General features: G+C 34.7%; 1 protein-coding gene across 3 annotated transcripts in view; it reads right to left on the bottom strand.

The window, feature by feature from the left end:
* Positions 1 to 20,738, bottom strand: part of SCAF11 (SR-related CTD associated factor 11) — a 51,064-nt gene that overhangs the window by 12,744 nt on the left and 17,582 nt on the right. For all 3 annotated transcript variants that reach the window (XM_071423551.1, XM_071423552.1, XM_071423553.1), the window contains exons 3-10: positions 19,920 to 20,074; positions 10,806 to 10,883; positions 9,011 to 9,108; positions 7,915 to 7,982; positions 7,236 to 7,291; positions 4,752 to 4,858; positions 3,721 to 3,810; positions 2,292 to 2,398 (exon numbers count right to left, since the gene is read on the bottom strand). In XM_071423551.1, the coding sequence (XP_071279652.1) occupies positions 2,292 to 2,398; positions 3,721 to 3,810; positions 4,752 to 4,858; positions 7,236 to 7,291; positions 7,915 to 7,982; positions 9,011 to 9,108; positions 10,806 to 10,883; positions 19,920 to 20,074 (759 nt within the window). The remainder of the gene's footprint in view (positions 1 to 2,291; positions 2,399 to 3,720; positions 3,811 to 4,751; positions 4,859 to 7,235; positions 7,292 to 7,914; positions 7,983 to 9,010; positions 9,109 to 10,805; positions 10,884 to 19,919; positions 20,075 to 20,738) is intronic.

Here is a 20,738-nt window from a genome sequence, read left to right as displayed (position 1 = left end):
CTAACGGTCTCACCAATCATTTTGTTACAAAGTGACTTTACAGAGGTTAAGCAGCACTTACTCAGCAACAGGTGGCTGTCTCAGACTAATTATGTCTTCAAACCTATTACAATAGCCAGGAAATCAAGTCAGATGTTACATGGCATTTCAAATTTTAATATCTGTGATTATTTTCTTCAAGGGAGAAGAAATCATCTTGCAACAATAAAAAAAAAAACCTCCAGCAGAATACCAGTGGAATGTGGGAATCTGGACAGAATTAAAAGGCGAGTTACTTTTCTAGCACATTCAAAATCTACATGTGAAGCACAAACCCTTTTTTAGCATGTCCTACTACTTGTAAAATTTTAACAGAAAAGCTTCACAAGATTTGGATTTGGACTTGGACCAAATAAAAGGCATTTCAGCTCACTAACTCTTTACTGAAAATGTTTTAATCACACAAAAACTGCATAATGCTAGCATAAATCTTAGTGGTATTCGTAGATTCACTAAAGCATTTTCAGGTCAAGTTAGTAAAACAGACTATTTAACAGGAACAGGCTACTAAAACTGCAGCAGCTACAGGGATGATTCAGGCACTATAGTTACATGGTCATTATTGATATTTGTATGCCTCCTTGTACAACTCTGGAAGCCAGTGTCAGCTGTTACTCTGCTGCAAAACTGTATACTTCAGGTGAGACCAAAAGTTGAGAGAAGCGTAAAAAGAAAATAAAAAATGCTTATGCTATGGTGTTTCAGGCACAATTTAGTAAGAAATGAAAGAACCAGTTTGCAACTTTTTTAAAATGCATTTATTTTCTTCATTCTCCTTTTCTTCACCTTTTTAAAAAGTCTGTGTCCTTTTATATATATATATATACGTCTGCACATCTCTAACAATATTCAGATTAGGTTCCTCTTTGCCTTTGTCTTTACCTTTTGCTTATGCATGCCGTCCTTTTACTCAGATGCTATATAAAAATGAAATGGGGTAGGAACACTCACTCAACAGAATGTGACTAAAATCCTCAAGGGACATCTTCATGTCCACCACCCCCTTGTTTTACTACGAAATTTTAAGACTCCTACTTCCTGCATGCTCCTTATCAATAGAAAGTATTTAAATAAAATGTGAAGATGACTTAAAACTCTGAATCTTAAAACACTGTAGTATGTTGGCACTAATCTTATAATTCAATCTTTGTCCACAGTTACAAGCATCAAAACTCTAATCAAGACTAATGATAAGATTCTGTTCTAAATATAATTTTTTAATTCTTCTGGTACATCCTAACAAAAAAGCTTGACTATAGAAGTGGAAAAGTAAACAGGGAAGTCAAGAGGTATGAGCTGATATGTATATTACTAGAAGCAAAATGGTTAAGGATCAGCTACAATGCACTGCCAAACATCAGAGACCTAAGGAAGCAAGCTATCCATTTTTCACTGGGAAATGTGGAGGTGAAACACATACCTTTAAAAAGAATAAAGAATATGAATGCAACTTTTTCATGATCCTTCTACTACTTAATTCCTTCCAGTAATTTATTTCCACATAATTTTCATAAGCCAGGAGACTCAAATCTGTCCTATCTGCCTACTAGACAAGTGAAAGTGGTGTGATTCCCAATTCAAAGAAGGTATTAACTCAAGCCTTATAAAAGACAACTCCTTTGTTTTCACTTCTTTGAACTTGTGCAGCTTTTTGGAAGAGAAACTACATTCTTGCTGAGCATGGAGACAGAAGCTGTTAAAGTAACTGGAGGAAGGCAATTCCTTCCATGTCTTGTCTTCTGCTGCTTTCCTGACAGACCATGGAGCTCCAGCACTTTTGCAAGGTTTTGCCGAGTAGAGCTTGTAGGCAAACTGAAAGAGATCCATACACTTCACTGCCTCCTGACTAATGTTCTTCTCTGCTAGAAAGGTTTGTTCCTCACACTGCACAATATACCTCTGAAATATGCCATTCATAATGCATCAAAATAAGATTTATCCTTGAACAATAGGAAATGACAAAAGAAGAGCACGAAATGAAATGTTGCAATTAGAAAGGGAATGAAGTTACATAAATACTTATTAATTTAATCTTCAAATGAATAAGTTATAACAGTTTTGGGGTGGATGATTTATGTTCTGTACTCCAAATTCAGAAATTAGGTAGCTGACTTTGAAAGAGTACCAAACTGCATCAAAACAGATTTTTTTTTTCCCCATTAAGTGTAACTAACTCTGTTTGATTTCTGATAATCATATTTTAACAATACTCCACATGAGCTATAAAGAAAACTTACAAAAAAAAAGTTTACCAAAGTTTTCCAAAGGCCTGATATTTGTTGGAAGAACTCTTCCAGCCACTGCAGAAGAAGTGAGAAGACAGGTCTCAGCTTCAATTCCGCAAGATATTAAAGGAGCACTGCAAAGTAAAAGCAAAAGCAGTGGCATAAGTTGTTTTAGCTGTTTGCAGCAGGTCTTGGAAACAATGCACAAAACCAAAACACATTAGGTAACTACAATCCTTTTAACTTCATCAGAGCTGGAGAGAAACACCAAGCTGGCAGTGAACAAAACTTTCCTTGTTATATTTAATTTCAGATTTATTTTACTGCCTAACCTATTAAAACGGTTTGAACAAGGTATGTTATGTTAAAGCAATATACATCTGGCTTTCTTTAAAGTCAAACATAGAACAGCAATAGCCCAGTCCAAAGTAGTAGGTTATAGCACTGGAAATAAGGGAATGAGTGCTAATTTAGTACTTCAGCAGAACAGCAACCTTTACTGCAGAAAAAGGAGAAATTGTCTACATGAGAATTTAGAAAATATTCCTTTTAGTTTTTCCTTCATACAAACAAAAAAATATATATTTATTCAGACTCCCTCAGAAAAGCTTGGGCAAAAACAGAGTTTAGTTAGAGATCTACAATTTTTGCATTATCGCTGAGTTGGAATGAAACTTCTAAGAAAATGCAAATGTAATAAATTTATTATTTCAATCTTAGATGCAATTTTTAATTGTAATTTAAAAACTCTTCACTTGCAATTTTAACTTTAATCTATTTTTTAATACCAAAAAGAGCAAAGAGATATGTAATGAAATTAAGATCATAGAACCAATTTCTTATTGTGTTATTTTAAAATCAGTTATTTTTATGGTTCTGCTTTATAGTCACAAAAAATATCCTTAGGGCATGCTTTAACACACATCTGCTCTCTGAGAAAAAACCCATAGAATTACTTTACATTCTCTGTTTCACTTGATACAACTCCTGTTAGCTCTTTTTAGATGCAAACAGGATTTTTTTATAAATGATTACAGAAAAAGTGATAGAACCAACCCATGAAAGTAGTGTACAGGGTGCTGTGGGGAATCAGATTCAGATTGATATTAATGCAAGCATAGTCTGATATCTAGGGACAGAAATAATTTTAAAAGCTCATTGAATATTAGCTTCCAAATAGAATACATATTCAAACTCACATTTCTGTGAAAAGGAGACATATTAAGAGGCACAAGTCAGTGGAGTTACTATGCTTGTCACAAGTACCAAAAAAGTATTAAGACATACAAAAAAGAATCTATTGACATAAAATCACCAAGCAGCAAATACACAAAAAATTAACAAGTTAAACGCAAACATAGTCTCATGAAAATAATATTCTATTTAAAGACCAATTTGAATTAATCAAACTCCAAACTTGAAGTATGAAGATCCACTACGAATCCAAAACACAGACCTTTCAACTCTAGCAATCAGAGATGAACAGGACAATTCCAGTTCTTGTCTCTTCTGTCTGATCCCTGAATTGACTTCTGTGAATTCTGTACTGAAAGACAAATTTCATACAAGAAGTTATAAAAAGTAACTTTGCACTATGATAATTTACTATTTCAGTAACTACTCCTACCAATTACTTTAATTTAACTGTATTAGAACTTTCAACAGTCATCATTAAACTACGCATTGGTTATTGCTTAGAGGAAAAACACAGTCTCAGCAAACACAAAAGAAGTCCTAAACAAATAAAGTAGATGGAATGGAAAACAGGAGATGAAATGTGTCTGTTGGAAAGTTGAAGGATGGAGAAACTTTGCATCCTTGACTAATTAATTCTGTTGCATGCATGGCAAAAAGTTCATCTTCTACAGACTGTCAAAAACATACACAGTACTTTTTTTTTAATTAGGCCATATTATTCAAATAACATTCTTTTAGACTGTTCTTTTTCTTCCATCTATTCACAATTTATTTTGAACAATTTATTTATACACCCATCCTTAAGTTAAAGGCTTAATTAAGTATTTTGCTTAATGCAAAATTGCTTCATGGATGTTTAAAGTATTCCTCTTGGAATCAAAGAACAACAACAAAGAAGATTGTTTCTGATACAAACCAGGATATTTACCATTAACTTTTTTGGTTACTGCTGTTGTAGTAACAGGGCAAAGCCTTTCCTATCCAAGGCTTCAAATCAGCAAGGAATTAAACATGAACTAAAATTAAAACTCTTGTGAACTCAATGAGATTAAAATACTCAAGTGTGTGCTTCTGATGCTGAGCACATGACAGAAATTGGGGTGTGCCCTTAACAGTACTCATATTAAAATATTTGTGTTTGTCCTTTAACTGCTCTTTATCAATGAATAAATACTCTGCCAATCTTCAAAAGATTTCAAGGCTGTATATATACAGGTAGGAGCAGAAGGAAGTTAAGAATCCACAATACAGTTACCCATCAATCTATATGAAGCACTAGTACACACTAACCAGTCATTTCTACAGCTAAAAAAGGATTCTTCACTGCTACCACCAGCCAGAAGTGTGCTGAAGAAATTAGTTCTCATGCGCTCATTCCAGCAGGTCTGTCTTCTGGGCTGCACAAAAAATAAATTATGAATTAAAGACACACAAAATAAAATAATTAACACAAAATACATGAAGGTACACTGAAATTAAATTAGGTCAGCAAGACTTTAGTTCAGAAAAAGCAGACACCATAATAGCCCCATAGGTATATGTAGATATTTGCAGTTACAGCAAACATATTTTCTCTATTCAGTCTCTAAATTTTCAACAACTGCTCTTTGCAGATAAACTTCATATTTTATATAAAGCAAAATCTTTCATGCTCCACACAGACATTATGAATAAATAACCCTGATCTTCACTATTTCACAATTCTGCTACCTAATGCACCACAGTAAGTACAGCTCAAGCACCTTCACAGCAATTCACCAAATATTTTGTTTCAAATAACAAGAAAACCTAACGAGGATGCTGGGATTCTCCTTTACTCTCAGGTAGGATATGGAATATGAAGATTGTCTAGTGTGTCTAGTTACTGAGCCCTCACACAGAGGCACGACACTCAGAACCCACTTTGTGTTTCAAAAGATACCAGCAGCACCACCAAGTTACATTGCTAACAAGGCCCAGCCATGCGCTGTGTGCTGCTGCCATTTGCAGGGAGCTCTGCTGCTGGGCACTGCACTGGCTGCAGGGGAAAAACCAAACCCCAACAACAAACCAGCAACAGTCCTCCAGATACTCTTCCCACACTAATATATACCTACACTGATCCATGTTTGTCACAGCACCTAATGGGCTCTTACCACCTCAAATCTGACTAAAACTTTCCTGTTCATTGCCTAGGGCAGGTATTTTAGAACAGGAATTTAGAATACTCCCATAATTTTAATTCAGAAAAATGAAGAATAAACTTTGGAGTGGGATGTAAAAGAGTACATGTCTCAATATGCAGAAATTATCCATATGCTCCATCAAACTTTGGCACACAGAGCTGCTTCTGCAGGGAAAATGCCCTATTTTATCAGTGCAAAAATTTTAAGTTTTGCCTAAAAAACTGTTGGGTTTAAGTTTTATTTTAAGAATAATATATTTTTTTAATATTAACCTTTCTTCCTCCAATTAAAAGAGCTATCCAGATGTTCCACAAATATCCTTATGAAGTAGTTGCTAGTACACCATGGCTTGCTTCTAAATTTTGAACATTTCTTGGATAATTGAGTCCCGTGCTTCCTCCTGAAGTTTTTAATGGTTCTACTTTTGTTTATGCACCTTTTTTTTTTTGCTACAGGTACTAATTGAGACATTAATGCTATTAAACACTTCACCATAAATCAGTAAAACTAAAAATGAAAGCATTCCCCAGCCATGAAGTCACATTAGTGGCTGATCTACTGTTGAACCCTATCTTTCCAGTTCAAAACCCCCTCAATGCGGTGATATGTACTTTAAGTTTACAGGGCAACAGAACCCAAATTTCCAAATACCTGACTTAGCAGGGGCAAACTGGAGCTAACAATATCCCTGACAACTATGGTGTAATGAGCACCCAACAGAAGTTACAATTCAGGCCATCGGCTGCTGAAAATACACAGGATGTGCCCCATACTACATGAAACAAAGCAGTAGCCAGAACAGGGACTTGAACAAAGCTTTTCCTCCAAATATTCAAACTTCAGGTAAGATAGAATGATGGCAAATGATGGCATTTGCACTGCAGAATTAAATTTATGGCCTAAAACTTTTTCTTGCACATTCATTTACAGGTACAACTATGAGTAAGAAAGCACTGATCAAAAACTTGTGTCTCAGAGACACAAAGTATTTTTGAAAGGAGGGATGGTAGAAATCAAACGAGAGCCTTTACAGCTCCTTATAAATCTGGCATCTGGTGATCCTGTATTTATAGGCCAAGATTTATAAACAAGAAACCTGGAAACAGAAACCTTCTTGACAGAAATGTCACATTTTAAAAAAATCCCAATTTGATGCAAACCATAATGTCTATGTCAGATTCACACAAATTACTTGGTTGATTACATCTATATAATTGAAAATAACGAAAACCTTCATATAACGGTGCTTGGCTAAAAGCTTCCCTAAGAAAGATGAAACCATCTTCCTTTGGATGAAAGGAGATGGATGAAAACAGGGTTCAGGACCTTATAATGTAATAGCCTAACCTAAATGAAAATATTTACCACCACAAAACTAATTTTAATCTGAGAAAGAAGCTCATGGCACTATATTCTAATTACTGGCACTATATTCTAATTACTGGCACTATATTCTAATTACTTCAAGACAAAAAGAGACAAAATAAAAAAGTTTTAATCATACCAAAATTAACAAATAGAAGTTAACCTCAAAAAAAGGCAGGAAGGCAGTCTTAAAAATGCTCTAATAAAAGAAAGCATTTACAAATGTTTCCTTTTCAGAACCAACCTTGTTTATCTTCACAGAGAAAGCGTTCTTGTTTTGTTTGTCATGCAAAATATTACCTGTGGAACAAGGAACAAAACTTTGATCTTAACTTTAATATATTCTTGATTGTTCATCAAAATCATTAATGCAATGGGAGGTTAATAAAATGTGTATCTTGAGTGCATTTACAATGTTTACATACAACTGATTAAAATGAAAATGCACACACCTTTACAACAGCTTTTTAGATACCAAGCAGTTTTTACCTCTTCAGTTATTTTCTTCATTTCCTAAGTTATGAACAGACTTATCAAACAACTTTTATTGAATAAGCCCCTCAGAACAGCAATCTCAAAACACAGCTAAATGTTGCTTGTGTTTGAACTCTCACCAAAAAAACCTTCTGTGAATAAAAGCTAGTCATTAGCAGTTCCACAGCTGCCTGATTCAGAAAATTACTTGAGGCTGAAACCACATCCATTTGAGTTGTGACTGAAATTGAAGAGGCAGTTTTCCAGTAATATTAAAACAGGAGTTTCACATACTGCAATTCTGCTCTAGAAGTTCCACATTTCTACTACTTGGAATTTGAGTTTTATATACAAATGTAAGCAATTTTAGAAAATTAAATTGGGTCATCAAGAAAGATATTCTAGAGTTCCATAATAAAACACAGCAATTCTGGCAAATACCAACTTACTGTATTTTTTCTTCACAATTCTGCTTAATTTTATTGTTACTGGCCCTCTGTCTGGACATACAGCTCTTCTGCAAGACCAAAAAAAGACATTAAAAAAGCAGTTTCTAGGCATCCAAACAAAATCCTCTCCTATTTGAAGGTAATTTTATTTTTTGCACATAAATCAAGTTCTAACTGCTATTAAAATCTGAACTTGTATCATGAATATCATCTTTTGTATTTCAAAAGCCATAGTGCTTCAAACAGCTTAGAAAAAAAAAGAAAACCAATTTACACAAAAGTTAATATCAGGTATTAAATCAGAATGTTCAGTTTTGTTTGATTTCATGGCAACATGTGAAAGATGTTATAACCTGCTTCCTTTTAAGAATATCAGTCAGTGTTGATCCAGAATGGTGAATCTTATTTTCTTATGAGTTAAAAAAGGTCATTTACCTCCAGTTATCTTTGCTGCAATGAAGTCTGCTTCACATTAAACTTCAAGAACTCTGTATTTTTCATACATTCCAATAAACACTGACTTTAGATAAGCACTATTTAGCAAAATTCATCTGTGTAATCCTCAGCTTCCCTTTATACAATGCAGCAAATGTTACAAGATAAGGTTTACTAAAAAAGAAAGGTTATTTCCATATAACAACAGAAATGTTCCTTCTCAAGCTTACTAGAATAAAATCAGTTCTTGACTACAACTATGTTTTACAGAAGAGGAACATCACCAGTGCTTATGATAATATGCAAGAAAAGTGGATGTTTGTTTTGAAAAACAAACAAAAATATTTATATTGTTAGAATTAGATGTAGCCATACTTCAAAGGAATGTAAAATTTTTCAGAATTGTTAAAAAAATGCAACTTTTACAGAGATCAATGCAAGAAATACTTCTTTACCCTTTACTTCTTCCCTGCTATTTTAACTATTTAAGTGGGAATTACAGCAATGATAAAAGTAAAATTAAACTACCACTCATGAAAATGAATATATTTTAAAATAAAAGTAATTTTACAAAATTTTCAAGCTGTACATGTTAAACCAATTGATTTTATTTCTTTTGAATATTCCAATTCAAACACTTGAAATTACACGGCTGACCAACCTCACAAAACTTCTCATCTTCACATGGCTGTAAGTTTCCTTATTGCAGGCACAGTTTTCCTCTTCCTCCTTCCTCCTTAGTTGTTTTGTAACCTGAACCTGTGTTGTAAAATAGAATCAACCCAATCTAGAATGTCATGACACTTGGGCTTTAAATTCATACAAAGTCTCTTCAGGTCTGTACAGAAATTAAACAGAAGGACTAGAAAATATTTCAAATCTTACTTCTTTTGAAGTAGACATGACATTGACTTCACAGTTTGGAGATTTCTTTTTTTTTCCCCATAAAATAGAAAAACCCATACCTTGATATGCTATTGACAATGCCTGAGATGCATACCACAGGACAAAAAAGCCCTGAACATTCCAACTGCCATGGCAAGTGTCTCAGAGCTATGCACTAGTTTCCATTAAGAATCTATAAGCTAAGTTTTTTAAAACTAAGTTGGTTATTCAGAATACACAAGGTTCACCTTGGGAAAATGCTGAACTACCACTCAAATTAATATGCTTCCTCATAATTCAAACACACACAATTTTTTTCTAGAGTAAAATGACCAAGGTTTTTTTCACATCTCAAAAACACTGAGAGCAATACAACTTTTATTTCACACTGTGAAGTTGCTTCAATGGCTACACTGCAACTGTTTGCATTAGAAATTTTGTATTTCCTCATTCCCAAAATCTGACTTTTTATGCAAACCCTTAACATATTAGCATGCTAATTGTGAATATCACAAAGAGAAAGCTGCCAGTCTCCTGACAGCACCACGGATGATGCTGACCACTGTGTCTGTTTATCTTGGTACACATTCCACCTATTCCTACAGCTCCAGTGGCTCTTTTTCAGGGAAGGACATTTTTCTCTGCCCACCTGTTTACACTGCAATTCTGTGAACAGACAATCTTTCAAACTATATTTTGATACAGCCTTTACACTTTCCCAAATGTAAACTTCAGTTTATCCCATTTCAACGAATTCCTTGATTCTTCAGAAATAAAGAAGACAAAATACACAAGCATGGTTTCCTATGAGAAGGAAGCATCTCTAGTTGCCAGCATGGCTCCTTTACAGGTGACTGCCTGGGCCTCCAGAAGTACAAGAAATGAGTAGTGAAAGCCTGTTTTCTAAATGTCACAAAGTGCAAGACCAGCAGCTTATGAACTACTTATAAGCATAATTTCATCACAAAATTTTCGAATTGTACATGGAATTACCAGCATCTTTCTATATGCATTTTCAAGATCAACTATCAGAAGAGGTTTTTCCCTACTTGATAAACTACTCTCCTTGTCAGTATTTTTAAGAAGAATTCAGAACTGAAAAAGATTTAGATTTTGGTTGAACAACATTTAACATAAATTGATCCTCTTGCATTTTTATCAGGGAATTGGAGGCTGTGAACCCAGAAGATTCACCTCAGCTAAAAAAAAAAGGCAGTATTGCAGGATAATTGGTATAGCAGTTGTTTACAAAACCTAGTTTAAAAAACACTTTGAGACCAATTACTATACTTCTATTCTTGGATATATCATGAATGCTCAGAGATACTACAAAGTAGCAACAGCAGCTTTATGATTATTATTACTATGGTAAAATACTTGCTCTGAAAAAATAATTAAGAATAATTCCTAGCTTCAAATATGTAATAGAAACATTGAAACAGCAATTACTTTGTTAAGACTGCTTATTTAACACACAATACATTTCATTTTATATGAATGAAAGGCTGCAGGAAAGGAACTTGGACATTCCTACAAGGGGAGTTATTTAAGAAAATAAGTCTGGAACATACCTTTATCTGCTTATCCAGTGCATCCAGCCTGCACACTGCTTGAAATGGTCTGCGATCAATAGGACATGAAGCCTGCGTCTGAAAAATTATTTTTCTTATTACAAACTTGGTAATGAGCTAAGAGAAGCCCTAGAATTTTCTAAACTTTTATTCACTATTATAGTAGCTTACAGAAGCACACAAAATCCCAATTTGTTCACAGTAAGAATGCATTTGGACATATTGTACATACACTCAGTATTTTGTTTTATATAAGCAGATTGCTCTTTCAGGAAAAATCTAAAAGAAACCAGAATATAACCCAGAAGTTGTGTTTAGAAAAGGAAGAGCATTTAATGCATTTTACATCAAGTTACCTTCATTTTCTGGCCTTTTAATTCCTTTTAGGTAACTGATTTTATACCAATGTGTCCCGATTTTGGCTGGCATAAAGCTAATTTTTCTTAGTAGCTGGTACACTGCTTTACCAGATTAATGTTGATAACACACTGCAAAGCATAACAATATGCAAATGTCCTCTACATTTCATACTGTTCTAACATTTTATTTTCAACAGGAAGTGTGCTGCATTGTGTCTCCCTCAAAACATAAAACTGGTAATGCAAAAAGCAAACAGTGGTTATAACACATCTCTTTTGTTGCAGTCAGCAGACAGCAGAGTCCCACATGTAATACATCTAAAGTTTTACAAATCAATTTTTAAGAAAAGGGAACTGAAGGCTATTTTACCCTACTGTTTGATGGAAATAGCCATTTATTGTTTTTCCCTCATCACCTAAATGCTCTCTTATTGAGGCTGCACTACATCAGATAAAACACACACACAGAATAATAACAACACATTATTAAGCACAGAAATGGGAAATTTCAACTGAAGTGCCAGGTAAGTGGATCATGTAGTGAATCAGCTTTAAGAAAAATCCACATTAGATATTAACTTTTGCTGTGAGAGAACCCTTTATTCCTTTTAATTCCAGACATGTTTGCTGTGGGGGCGTGGTTCTTTGTTTGGTTTGGGGGTTTTGTCATCATTACACCCTCCACACCCACCTAAATTCCACTGGCCTTCAGAGGCTCAGTTCAACACTTGTAAAACAAAATAAAAAACCAAAACACACACCCAGTCTCCAGCCCTAATTCAGTCACTGAACAAGATCCAGTATAGGAACTGCATGCCCTGAAGAGGCATATAATTTCTGCAATTTAGAGAGCTACAGGGTATCTATGCAAGCAAGATGCCATACTAGAATTACATAAGCAGCTAGGAAAAACCTGCATATGAACTCTGCCCCAAAATCCAGTCGTGAACTTCACTGCTGTCTTTTCATCAGGCCTTCTAATTTTCCAGTTAATTCTGCTCTTTTCTCAATTTCAAGGAGTGCTCAAATTTATTTTTACATACCAGCCCCAAAACATGGAGCATTCAGTAAGTTTTTGAGCTTCTGATTTCAACTGAAGTAGACAGAACCAAACAAGACTGATTTTAAAAAAATCCCCAGGGGTAGTTTCAGGAATAAGCTGTTAAACAAGAATGTAAGTTAAAGCCATCACCTACCCTTTGATGCTCTGGTATTTTGTCCTAACTAAAAACTTCCTCTTTTGGGGGATACCATTGTTCTCTGCAGTGTCATGGCCTCAGATAAGAAAACCATATTGGGTAATTAAGCCAGTTCCCTAAGGACTCAGATAATGAAGACAGTTCTTGTCCTGTAGTCAAGGTACAGCTAACCCACAGTAACACAGTAGTGCAATGTTCCATCAGGATATTTGATAGCATACAATGCACTGTAGCTTCTGAATCCACTGCAAACATCAAGGTGCATACTTTCATTCTTAGATATGCCAGATTGTAAAAGATAGGTAGGAGGAAGTTATTTTTCTTAGCCATTTTTATTCTCATTTCAGGATCCACCTTAGCTGAAATGCTTATCCAATACAGTCTCTTCCTACATTAAATTTACACATGAATGTCAAGTTATCTTCCCAAGTTTAAGTCACTGCAAGTTGTGTTTATTCATTGCAATAAAGTATCATAGAATCTAAGTGTAACTAGCAGCAATACAAATAACAGCTGGTTTTGCTTCACTAGAAAGATGTTCAATGTTCAATTCTTCTGAACAAATTTTTAACAACTAAATACAGTTTTACAGAGTAGTAAAAAGGAAGGAAAACATTCTGGAAGAGTCAAAAACTACCATTAGGTTCAGATATGTTCAGAAACAGCGGATGCTCTTTCCACTCCTACTCAGTTGTTTTTTGTAGCCTTAGCATTTTCTGTAAGCTGACAACATTATCACTAGAGAAATTCCAATAAACTCAGGACATTTTGTTGTACATCCCCAGGTGGAGTACAGTTTTGAGTACCCTGAGGGAAACTAGAGGTCACTTCTGTCTAAACATGCATCAGTTCTCACCTGTCTACTAACAAATAAAAGCAAACCTTTAAAATGTTGGAAAAAATGGAAGAAAAAACCCAAAGTTCCTTCCCTGTCCATTTTTCCAAAAGCAAGACAGGATTTATACTGCTACAGAAAGGAATAAAGGTAAAAAAAGTCAACATTCATTAGAAGAAGCAATTATGAGGAGTGGTGACCTTTAACTCATCTCTCAGGTTTTTTGAGAACCTGGTTCAGGTAACAAAGTTGTTGAGTCTTCTTTCATCAAAGGCAGGTTAGCAATTCCACTCTTCTGAGGTTTCCTTTCAGGGAGCATTGTAAGTAATAGTGAATGTACACTGTACTTTTTGGTAAAGAACATTTAAAACAAGAAAGAAGATGCTGAGATGGAACAAGTCCAAGAAGCAGCTACCACTTTTATTGTGCACAAGGGATAAGGTATGGGAAATGTATCAAAACCTTAGAAGAACCACAGATTTTTACAATATCTTTCTTTACCATAGCTTTAAAAATCAGAACATGCAGTACTTAATGTAATCATCAATGTCATTAGAACCTCAGCACGAGTATTAGTGGCCTACTTGCTTTACTTCTGAACAGTTCTTTCCTTGGAAAATCACACACTAGTAGCTTAGCACACTTCAAAATATCTTTGGTTGTTTTATTCTCCACATGAAACTACTGAGAGTTTTCCTGTTAAACCTGATAACTCCACAGTGATTTATTCTTTCACCCATCCTGTGAGAGCTGAAGAATTTGCTTCATAAAATACATAAGCATTCAGAAAAATCTCCAAGCCCTGGAAAGTTATCCACAAACAATATGCTTCATTTTCAGATTTCAAAAAAGTAATTATTGTATTTTATTTGTTTTTTATGACCCCCTAGAAAAATCTTACTTTAGCTCCACAGGTATAACCTAATTTCTATATTCCTGTAACTGCTAGAGCGACACAGAACTGTGCTCTCTAAACTCAAGGAGCAATAGTCCCCAGTTTTAACTGCATCACTTCAAACAGCATTTGAACTAAGTGAGGTAGGTAAAAGGACGAAGCAGTTACTATATTCCAGCCAGGAATTTTCAGAAAGCTATACCAACAGGTGCAAGCTAACCCTGAAACATATTTGGCTGATAAAATAACTTTGACAGATACCCCCATCTCATCAAGTTCCAGGTTATGAGGTTTCATAACAAGCAGTAATAAGATGCAAGTACAGAATTGAAGTTGCTGCAGTAAATCCCTCCCCCAATTTTTTTTTCTTCAAGTGGCTCATAATAAAGTCTGTTCTCCAAATTTTGTATTGAAAAGCTGATACAAAAAGAAACATGATCCTGCACTCTTAGATAAGCTGTTAAACACAAATAATACCAGATTCTCCTAAATAAATTCAGAATTAAAGTGAGATTTAGACTGTTAAAGCAATGTCTGTACATTTCACTTCACCTTGTAATAACAGTACAGCAAAAAGCCCACAGTAACACCTCCAGTTTCCGTGAACAGGGAGACCATTACACCACATATAGTGAGAAACACCCTCCCCACATTTTAATGAAAGTAGGAAGGCATCAGAAAATGCACTATTTTCTAGAAGCATGTAAAAACTTACCATTACCTTTTTTTCAGTCTACTTTCAAAAAGTAAGTACATTTAAAAGTTTTGTAGTTATACTTTAAGAAAGCGCTATTTCTGACAAGTCTTTTTTGGAGGGAAAAATCACTGATAGCAATGATACAGAGTGCAAAAGAACAGATTACAATTTTAACAGCTAATCAGTAGACTACTTAGTTACAAATCTAAATAGCTCTCTTCTCTCTACCTACATGACACAGCTGCCTAGTTCTTAAGTTTCAATTCAAAATTGCCATAACGTGTTGACAATTTAAGTTTAATTGTATTGACACTATTGGAAGAACTGGAGTAAAAGGAAAACCATTCAGACTTTTGCACTGGACTTCAACAGCATTAACATTCATAAGTTGCTAAATTCATGTTCTTGCAAAATCACAAAGTGGCTGAGGTTGGAAGAGATCTCTGGAAGTCATCTTGCCCAACCCCGCTGCTTAAGTGGGGAAACAGCCAAGAACAACTGTATACTACAAAGCAAACATGTAATTTGCAAAAGGGTATTTAAAATCTACACTTCGTGAAACTATTTGATTATACAGTTTTTCTGAACATCAGTTCTCAGATGAACTGTCTACGTATAGATCACTTTGGGTATACTTGAACAATAAGGTTTTTACAGTGTTATTTTTGGGGTTTTAGATTGTGTTTCTTTGAACACAATCTATGTTTTGTTCATTAGTGTCATCTTAATTCTTGCCCATAATGCTCTGTACTGCAGATCTCTGTGGATGTTGTTGCCACTTAAGCTGATTCCTTCCTATATCCTTCAGAAAAAAAAAGAATCCAGATCAGCAAGATCAGAAAACACATTAAGAATCCTAGTTATCATACAGGTAACTCTCTGTAACCTCAGAATATACATGTGCAGTAGTATAATCCACATAACACAATAATCCAAACCTTGTATGAACACAAAGGCAACAACTACTCTAAGAACTGAACATCAAAATCTATGAATAAAACACCTAAGAACCATCCACTAGAAACATACTGCAAGACAGCTCTTTGTGCCAGCTGCTTCATTTGATCTAGTCAACCACAGATCCTGTACATGGCCTACCTGAATATGCCCCAACGCTTTGGAGAGCTTATGACTGTACATACTCCACTTTCAAATTCTCCAGATGGGGAAAAAATAATGTGGGAAATCAAGATTAGAGCATGAGATAAATAAGCTTGGTAGGTGAGGGTCACTGAAATCAATGTCTGTTACACAAACATTGTAATAATGCAGACAACATACTGAATCTTTTCTTCAACTCATGTCTCATGGCAGTTCATAAGAGGAACTAATAGAAGAACAGAGATAGAAATCTCCAGTAGATTTCTTAGCACTCTGAAGAACAGAAAGGAAGTGAAAAAGACTACACTAAATATTTATTGTTTCTAAGACTGTTTTCTTTGAATCAAATAGAAAAACAAAGATAGAGATTTTTCTCTAATGCATACAGGCACGACACCACAGCTGCTAAAGTAGCTGCTAAATTAACACCACCTTAGCTGAGGTGGTGTTAATTACTTTGTGCATGTTTGCCACAGATGCCTAGTTAACTTTTCTTTGTATCAGTTTCACTTAAATCCTCTCAGAACCAATTATTACAAACTAAAACATGTGCTTACCCATGAAAATACAAAATACAAGTTTATCAGAAAAAAAGTTTAAAAAATTCGTTTTGACCCAAGTAGTTAGTAGTTTAAATATACTAATAGAATTACAGATGACAGAAACACGTTAATGTAATTGCTTCCTTTGGTGTAACACGACATTACTGGTGGTATTTAAAGACTCTAGATAGGGGATTTTTGTTGTTGGCTACACCCTCCTTCCTTTTTTAATGTGGCCAGAATAATGTTATCACATGCATGCTCTTTACACTGAAAGCAACTCTTCACTTACACTGTCCTTCTATATTCCCACTGAAGGGCGTGTCCAGTAACCTCAGCTCCTGATTTAGCACCTTCTACTTTTTTCATGATCTTCCAGCACAAACTCACTGAAATACAAAGCCTCAAGCTTGAGAGTCTTCATTAGTAAATTACACCATGTTGGTTTACAGAAATGGTAGACAGCTGGCACAGGATGACAAACATTTATGTTAATCTTCGTGTGCCTACTGAGAACAGCCCCCAGCAGTGACTGGGAGAGCACTAGTTAGCACAGCCAAAAGCACACAAGTCAACAGCCTAATACTATAGAAGAGTTTAATAGTATAGGCAACTGATTTTGTGCACAGCAATGCTCTCAAATGCCACAAATAACACAGCCAAAGAGAGCAGAACAATTCAAGGGACTTATTAAAAAGCTACTCTGAAGATTAACTCCTTTGTGGGGATTCTTGGTCTGTCCCTCACTTTTTTTTTAGGCTTTAGACATCTTTCTTCGAAGGGAAAGAAAATATAGCACTGACTCAACTGTTATGCTATTTAATTCTGAAACTCAACTAAATGCTATTTAATTCTGAAACTAAATGTTCAGATTTAGCCAACAGGATCTAATGTATTAGACCTGTTCTGTAGCAAGTTTCCTACCTCTCTTTACCTTTTGGAATAAAGGCAATTTTTATACACTGCTTTTTTATTGCTTTTAAGTGCTCTTTTAAAATCTATATTCTCTCACTTCTTAAAAAGTAAGCTGTTCAAAGTGTTATAACTGCTGCTTTCAGACAGAAGATCTGATGGTACAGGACACTTTACTGCAGTTGTCATGTTGAAAATGTCCTGTAGACTGAAGAGGGAGCAGAACAGTTAAACTCTAATCTTTTGCCTAAACTACTCTGGTTTTGATTAGAGTCTACACAGTTATATAAAAAACCCATAAACTCTCAGGAGAATAATGATTATGTACAATTTGAAAACAACAGTTTAAAGAAGCAGCTTGTCCTGTTACATTTTGTAGTCCAGATGCTATACAGAAAAATAAAATAAATACCCAACTTGAACACAGACTGCTGGCAAAGCCTCTAGGTGTATGGAGCAAAACTGAAGATACACAAAAGAACATGTCAAATAATGTGAATATTAGTCAGGGGTTTTTAAGACTTAATTCAATAATTTTATTCTCAATTTTGTTTTTCTCCAGCATTTAAAGAAGAAAATACCATTTCTAAAAGCAATTTGTTTCTATCCCTAAAAAATACTTAATCTTTACCCAGAATCAGGCAGTGTATCTTTTAAGCAGCAGGTGATTTTTGTATCTTTTTTTATATCTTCATTACTCAGAATGAATTAAATTATGTTTATGATCAACCAGGAACCAGAAAAAAACTAACCCTTATGCAACACTTCTCAAAAAATAACACATTCAGCTACTAAATATCAGTAACAGGCAAAAAGCACACAGCATCAGTATGTTTTAAATGGTGACATGCTTATAATATTTTTCTATCATTCAAATCTATAGAACCTCATCTGCTTCTCAGAGCTGAAGCCTCTGAACTGCCACCCAAGCTTCAACACTTATTTTGTCACTTTACTTTTAATTAAATCTACTAAATTAGGCAGTGGAGTTCCATGAACTCAACAGGCCTGGCTGTCAAGTAACCTCAGAAAAGGAAGCCTGGCTGGTTTTGCCTATCTGATGTCGCTAATGAAAAGCAGCAGCAGCAGCCTTATGTAGCTTTAGAAACTCGCCCACATCTTTTTTATGGCATCACATCTACTTTACCTGTCAACTTTTAAGAGAAGTTGCTTTTATTCTATTTGAATAGCACCTCAGACCACCAAAAAAAAAAAAAAAGACATGACAAGAAAAATGTCATATCACTCACCTGCCCTTTTAGAACAAGAAAATTTCTCTTCCTCGTTGGGCTTAAAAGCATCTGTTAGACAATGTGAATAAACTCGAATCCAGCAGCAAGCCAATATACTGTACTGCTTCCCTGGGCATGTCACTGTTTAATGCTTTTCAGCTGTCATTATAGCAACCAGCTAAGTCACTCAGGGTAAAATTACAGGTGAGAATTTCCTCTTCCCTTACAAATCAAATTGCTCCAATGAATTGAATGCAAAACAGAAAATCTGGCAACAGGAAACTTTGTTTATTATCTGGTTTGTGAATCTAAAGCAATTTTAATGTAATAACCTTTTTTTTTAATCTAAAGTTCATATAAATTCTTCAGAAAATTGTGTTACCACTGGCTTTCCGTAATAAATAGCACAAATATTAAGGTTAAATCATAGCAAGAATAAGCATATTGCATATATACATACCAACCAATTAATATCAATGTTCTAAAGGGAATACTGCAATCAAAATCATCATTTACTTCAAAAGAATGAAAGAAACCAAACAGTGCAAAGAAACCAAGCAGTGATCTCACTAAAGTGACAAACAAATTCAAGTCAACAGAAGCAGGGCAAAAGACAGCAACCCCCACTCATCCCAGTACAAAGCAATATTAATTTGGTGTTTTATACTGATAATTGGAAAAGTTACAGGAAAGGTCAAGACACCAGACTGAATGCAATGATTGCATAACATAGCTGAGGGAAAACAGACTAAATAGAACAAGGTCATCAAGGATTTCTTCAACAAGTCATTTTTCTTTAACGTTCCAGAACTATCTACTAAGTTATTGACATAGAACAAAAACCAGCCCTCATTAAAATGATTTTTTTTTTTTAGAACAGCAGTAAAGCTTTTAGCTGAATTCTCTCTACAGGTAGAAAACTAAGGTTGTATCACTCATTTTGTAGACTAACATGAATACATATTGGTCCCAGCACTGAGCTGACACTATGACAAATAGCCTAGGGGTTATCACAAAGTAAGATTAAGCTAACAACAATGCAATATTATAGCATGCATATAATACTGTCTGATCTTCCAAACAGCCAACACCACCCTGTTTACTTATCCCTAATCTCTAGCAACCAATAAATTACTAGAGTAAGTAAGATTGCCTAGTGAAAGAAAACTCAAAATACTTTATCGCATTAAGAACAAAGTTTTCCAAAATCTATTTACAAACTGGTCACTGAATACTTCTAAGCAAAGCCAAAATCTGTAACTTAAAAAAAAATATATCTGTAGGTATTAGATGCAATAAATTTCACTGAAAAATAAAAGCACACCTTGGTGCTCAGTCTTACCTCAGCCCATTTAAGAATGCAAGTCATGCAGAAGGTATGACTGCAGTTCTCAGGAAACCCAATCTCTTGCTCTAGAAGGCAGTTCAGACAGATGGGGCACGTGTTGCCATCATACAATAACGTAGAACAGGAACAGCTTTCCTCATTTTCTTCACCTGGTATTATTAACAGTGACACTTAGAAGTTTTGGCAGTTTTTGAAACAAAGTCCCTCTAGATTTGAATAACAGAGAAGTAAGAATTCTTTCAAGTACTCCTCTGGCCAGCTTCTTGGCTGCATTAGACCTGAAAACTTGAATTCAACTTGCTTGTAACTACAGAAAACTGTGTTTCAGATGAAGAAAGCTAAGCAACTTATTTCATAGACTACTGTACCAGTCTTTGCCATCAAAACAAATTTAATTACAGGGATATTTCAATAAAGCAGGTATCACAGTGTTTCCTCTTGGTTATTCAGTCATTTAGACATAATTCTCCTACGCTCTTCCTCCTTGCGTGTTTGTACTCTCTCCATGACTTAAATTACACCAGCATATTCTATATTATCTTATATACATATAGTCTACCTTTACTTTAGCATTTCTGTCTTAGAATTATCTTAATCTGAATATCTTCAAATATTTACCTAATCATGTACATTAAATAAAAAATGCTCCTGATTTTGTTAGAGTTGGAAAGTGTTTTCAGAATACAAAAATGTATGAACTCTTCTTCAAGGAATTTTACTCTGAATAATCATTTTCTCTGAATAGCAATTGCTATCAACATTTTATTTTGCTACTAGAAGTTAACAAGCAACAACAAGAGAAGAGGCAGGAAA

This window comes from Agelaius tricolor, unplaced genomic scaffold (genome assembly GCF_023055355.1).
Source record: "Agelaius tricolor isolate 1412-34295 unplaced genomic scaffold, bAgeTri1.0.p SCAF_3, whole genome shotgun sequence".
In the NCBI taxonomy this organism is placed as follows: Eukaryota; Metazoa; Chordata; class Aves; order Passeriformes; family Icteridae; genus Agelaius; species Agelaius tricolor.
The sequence above is the reverse complement of the archived record's forward strand: the minus strand, read 5'-3'. Positions and strand labels throughout refer to the sequence as shown.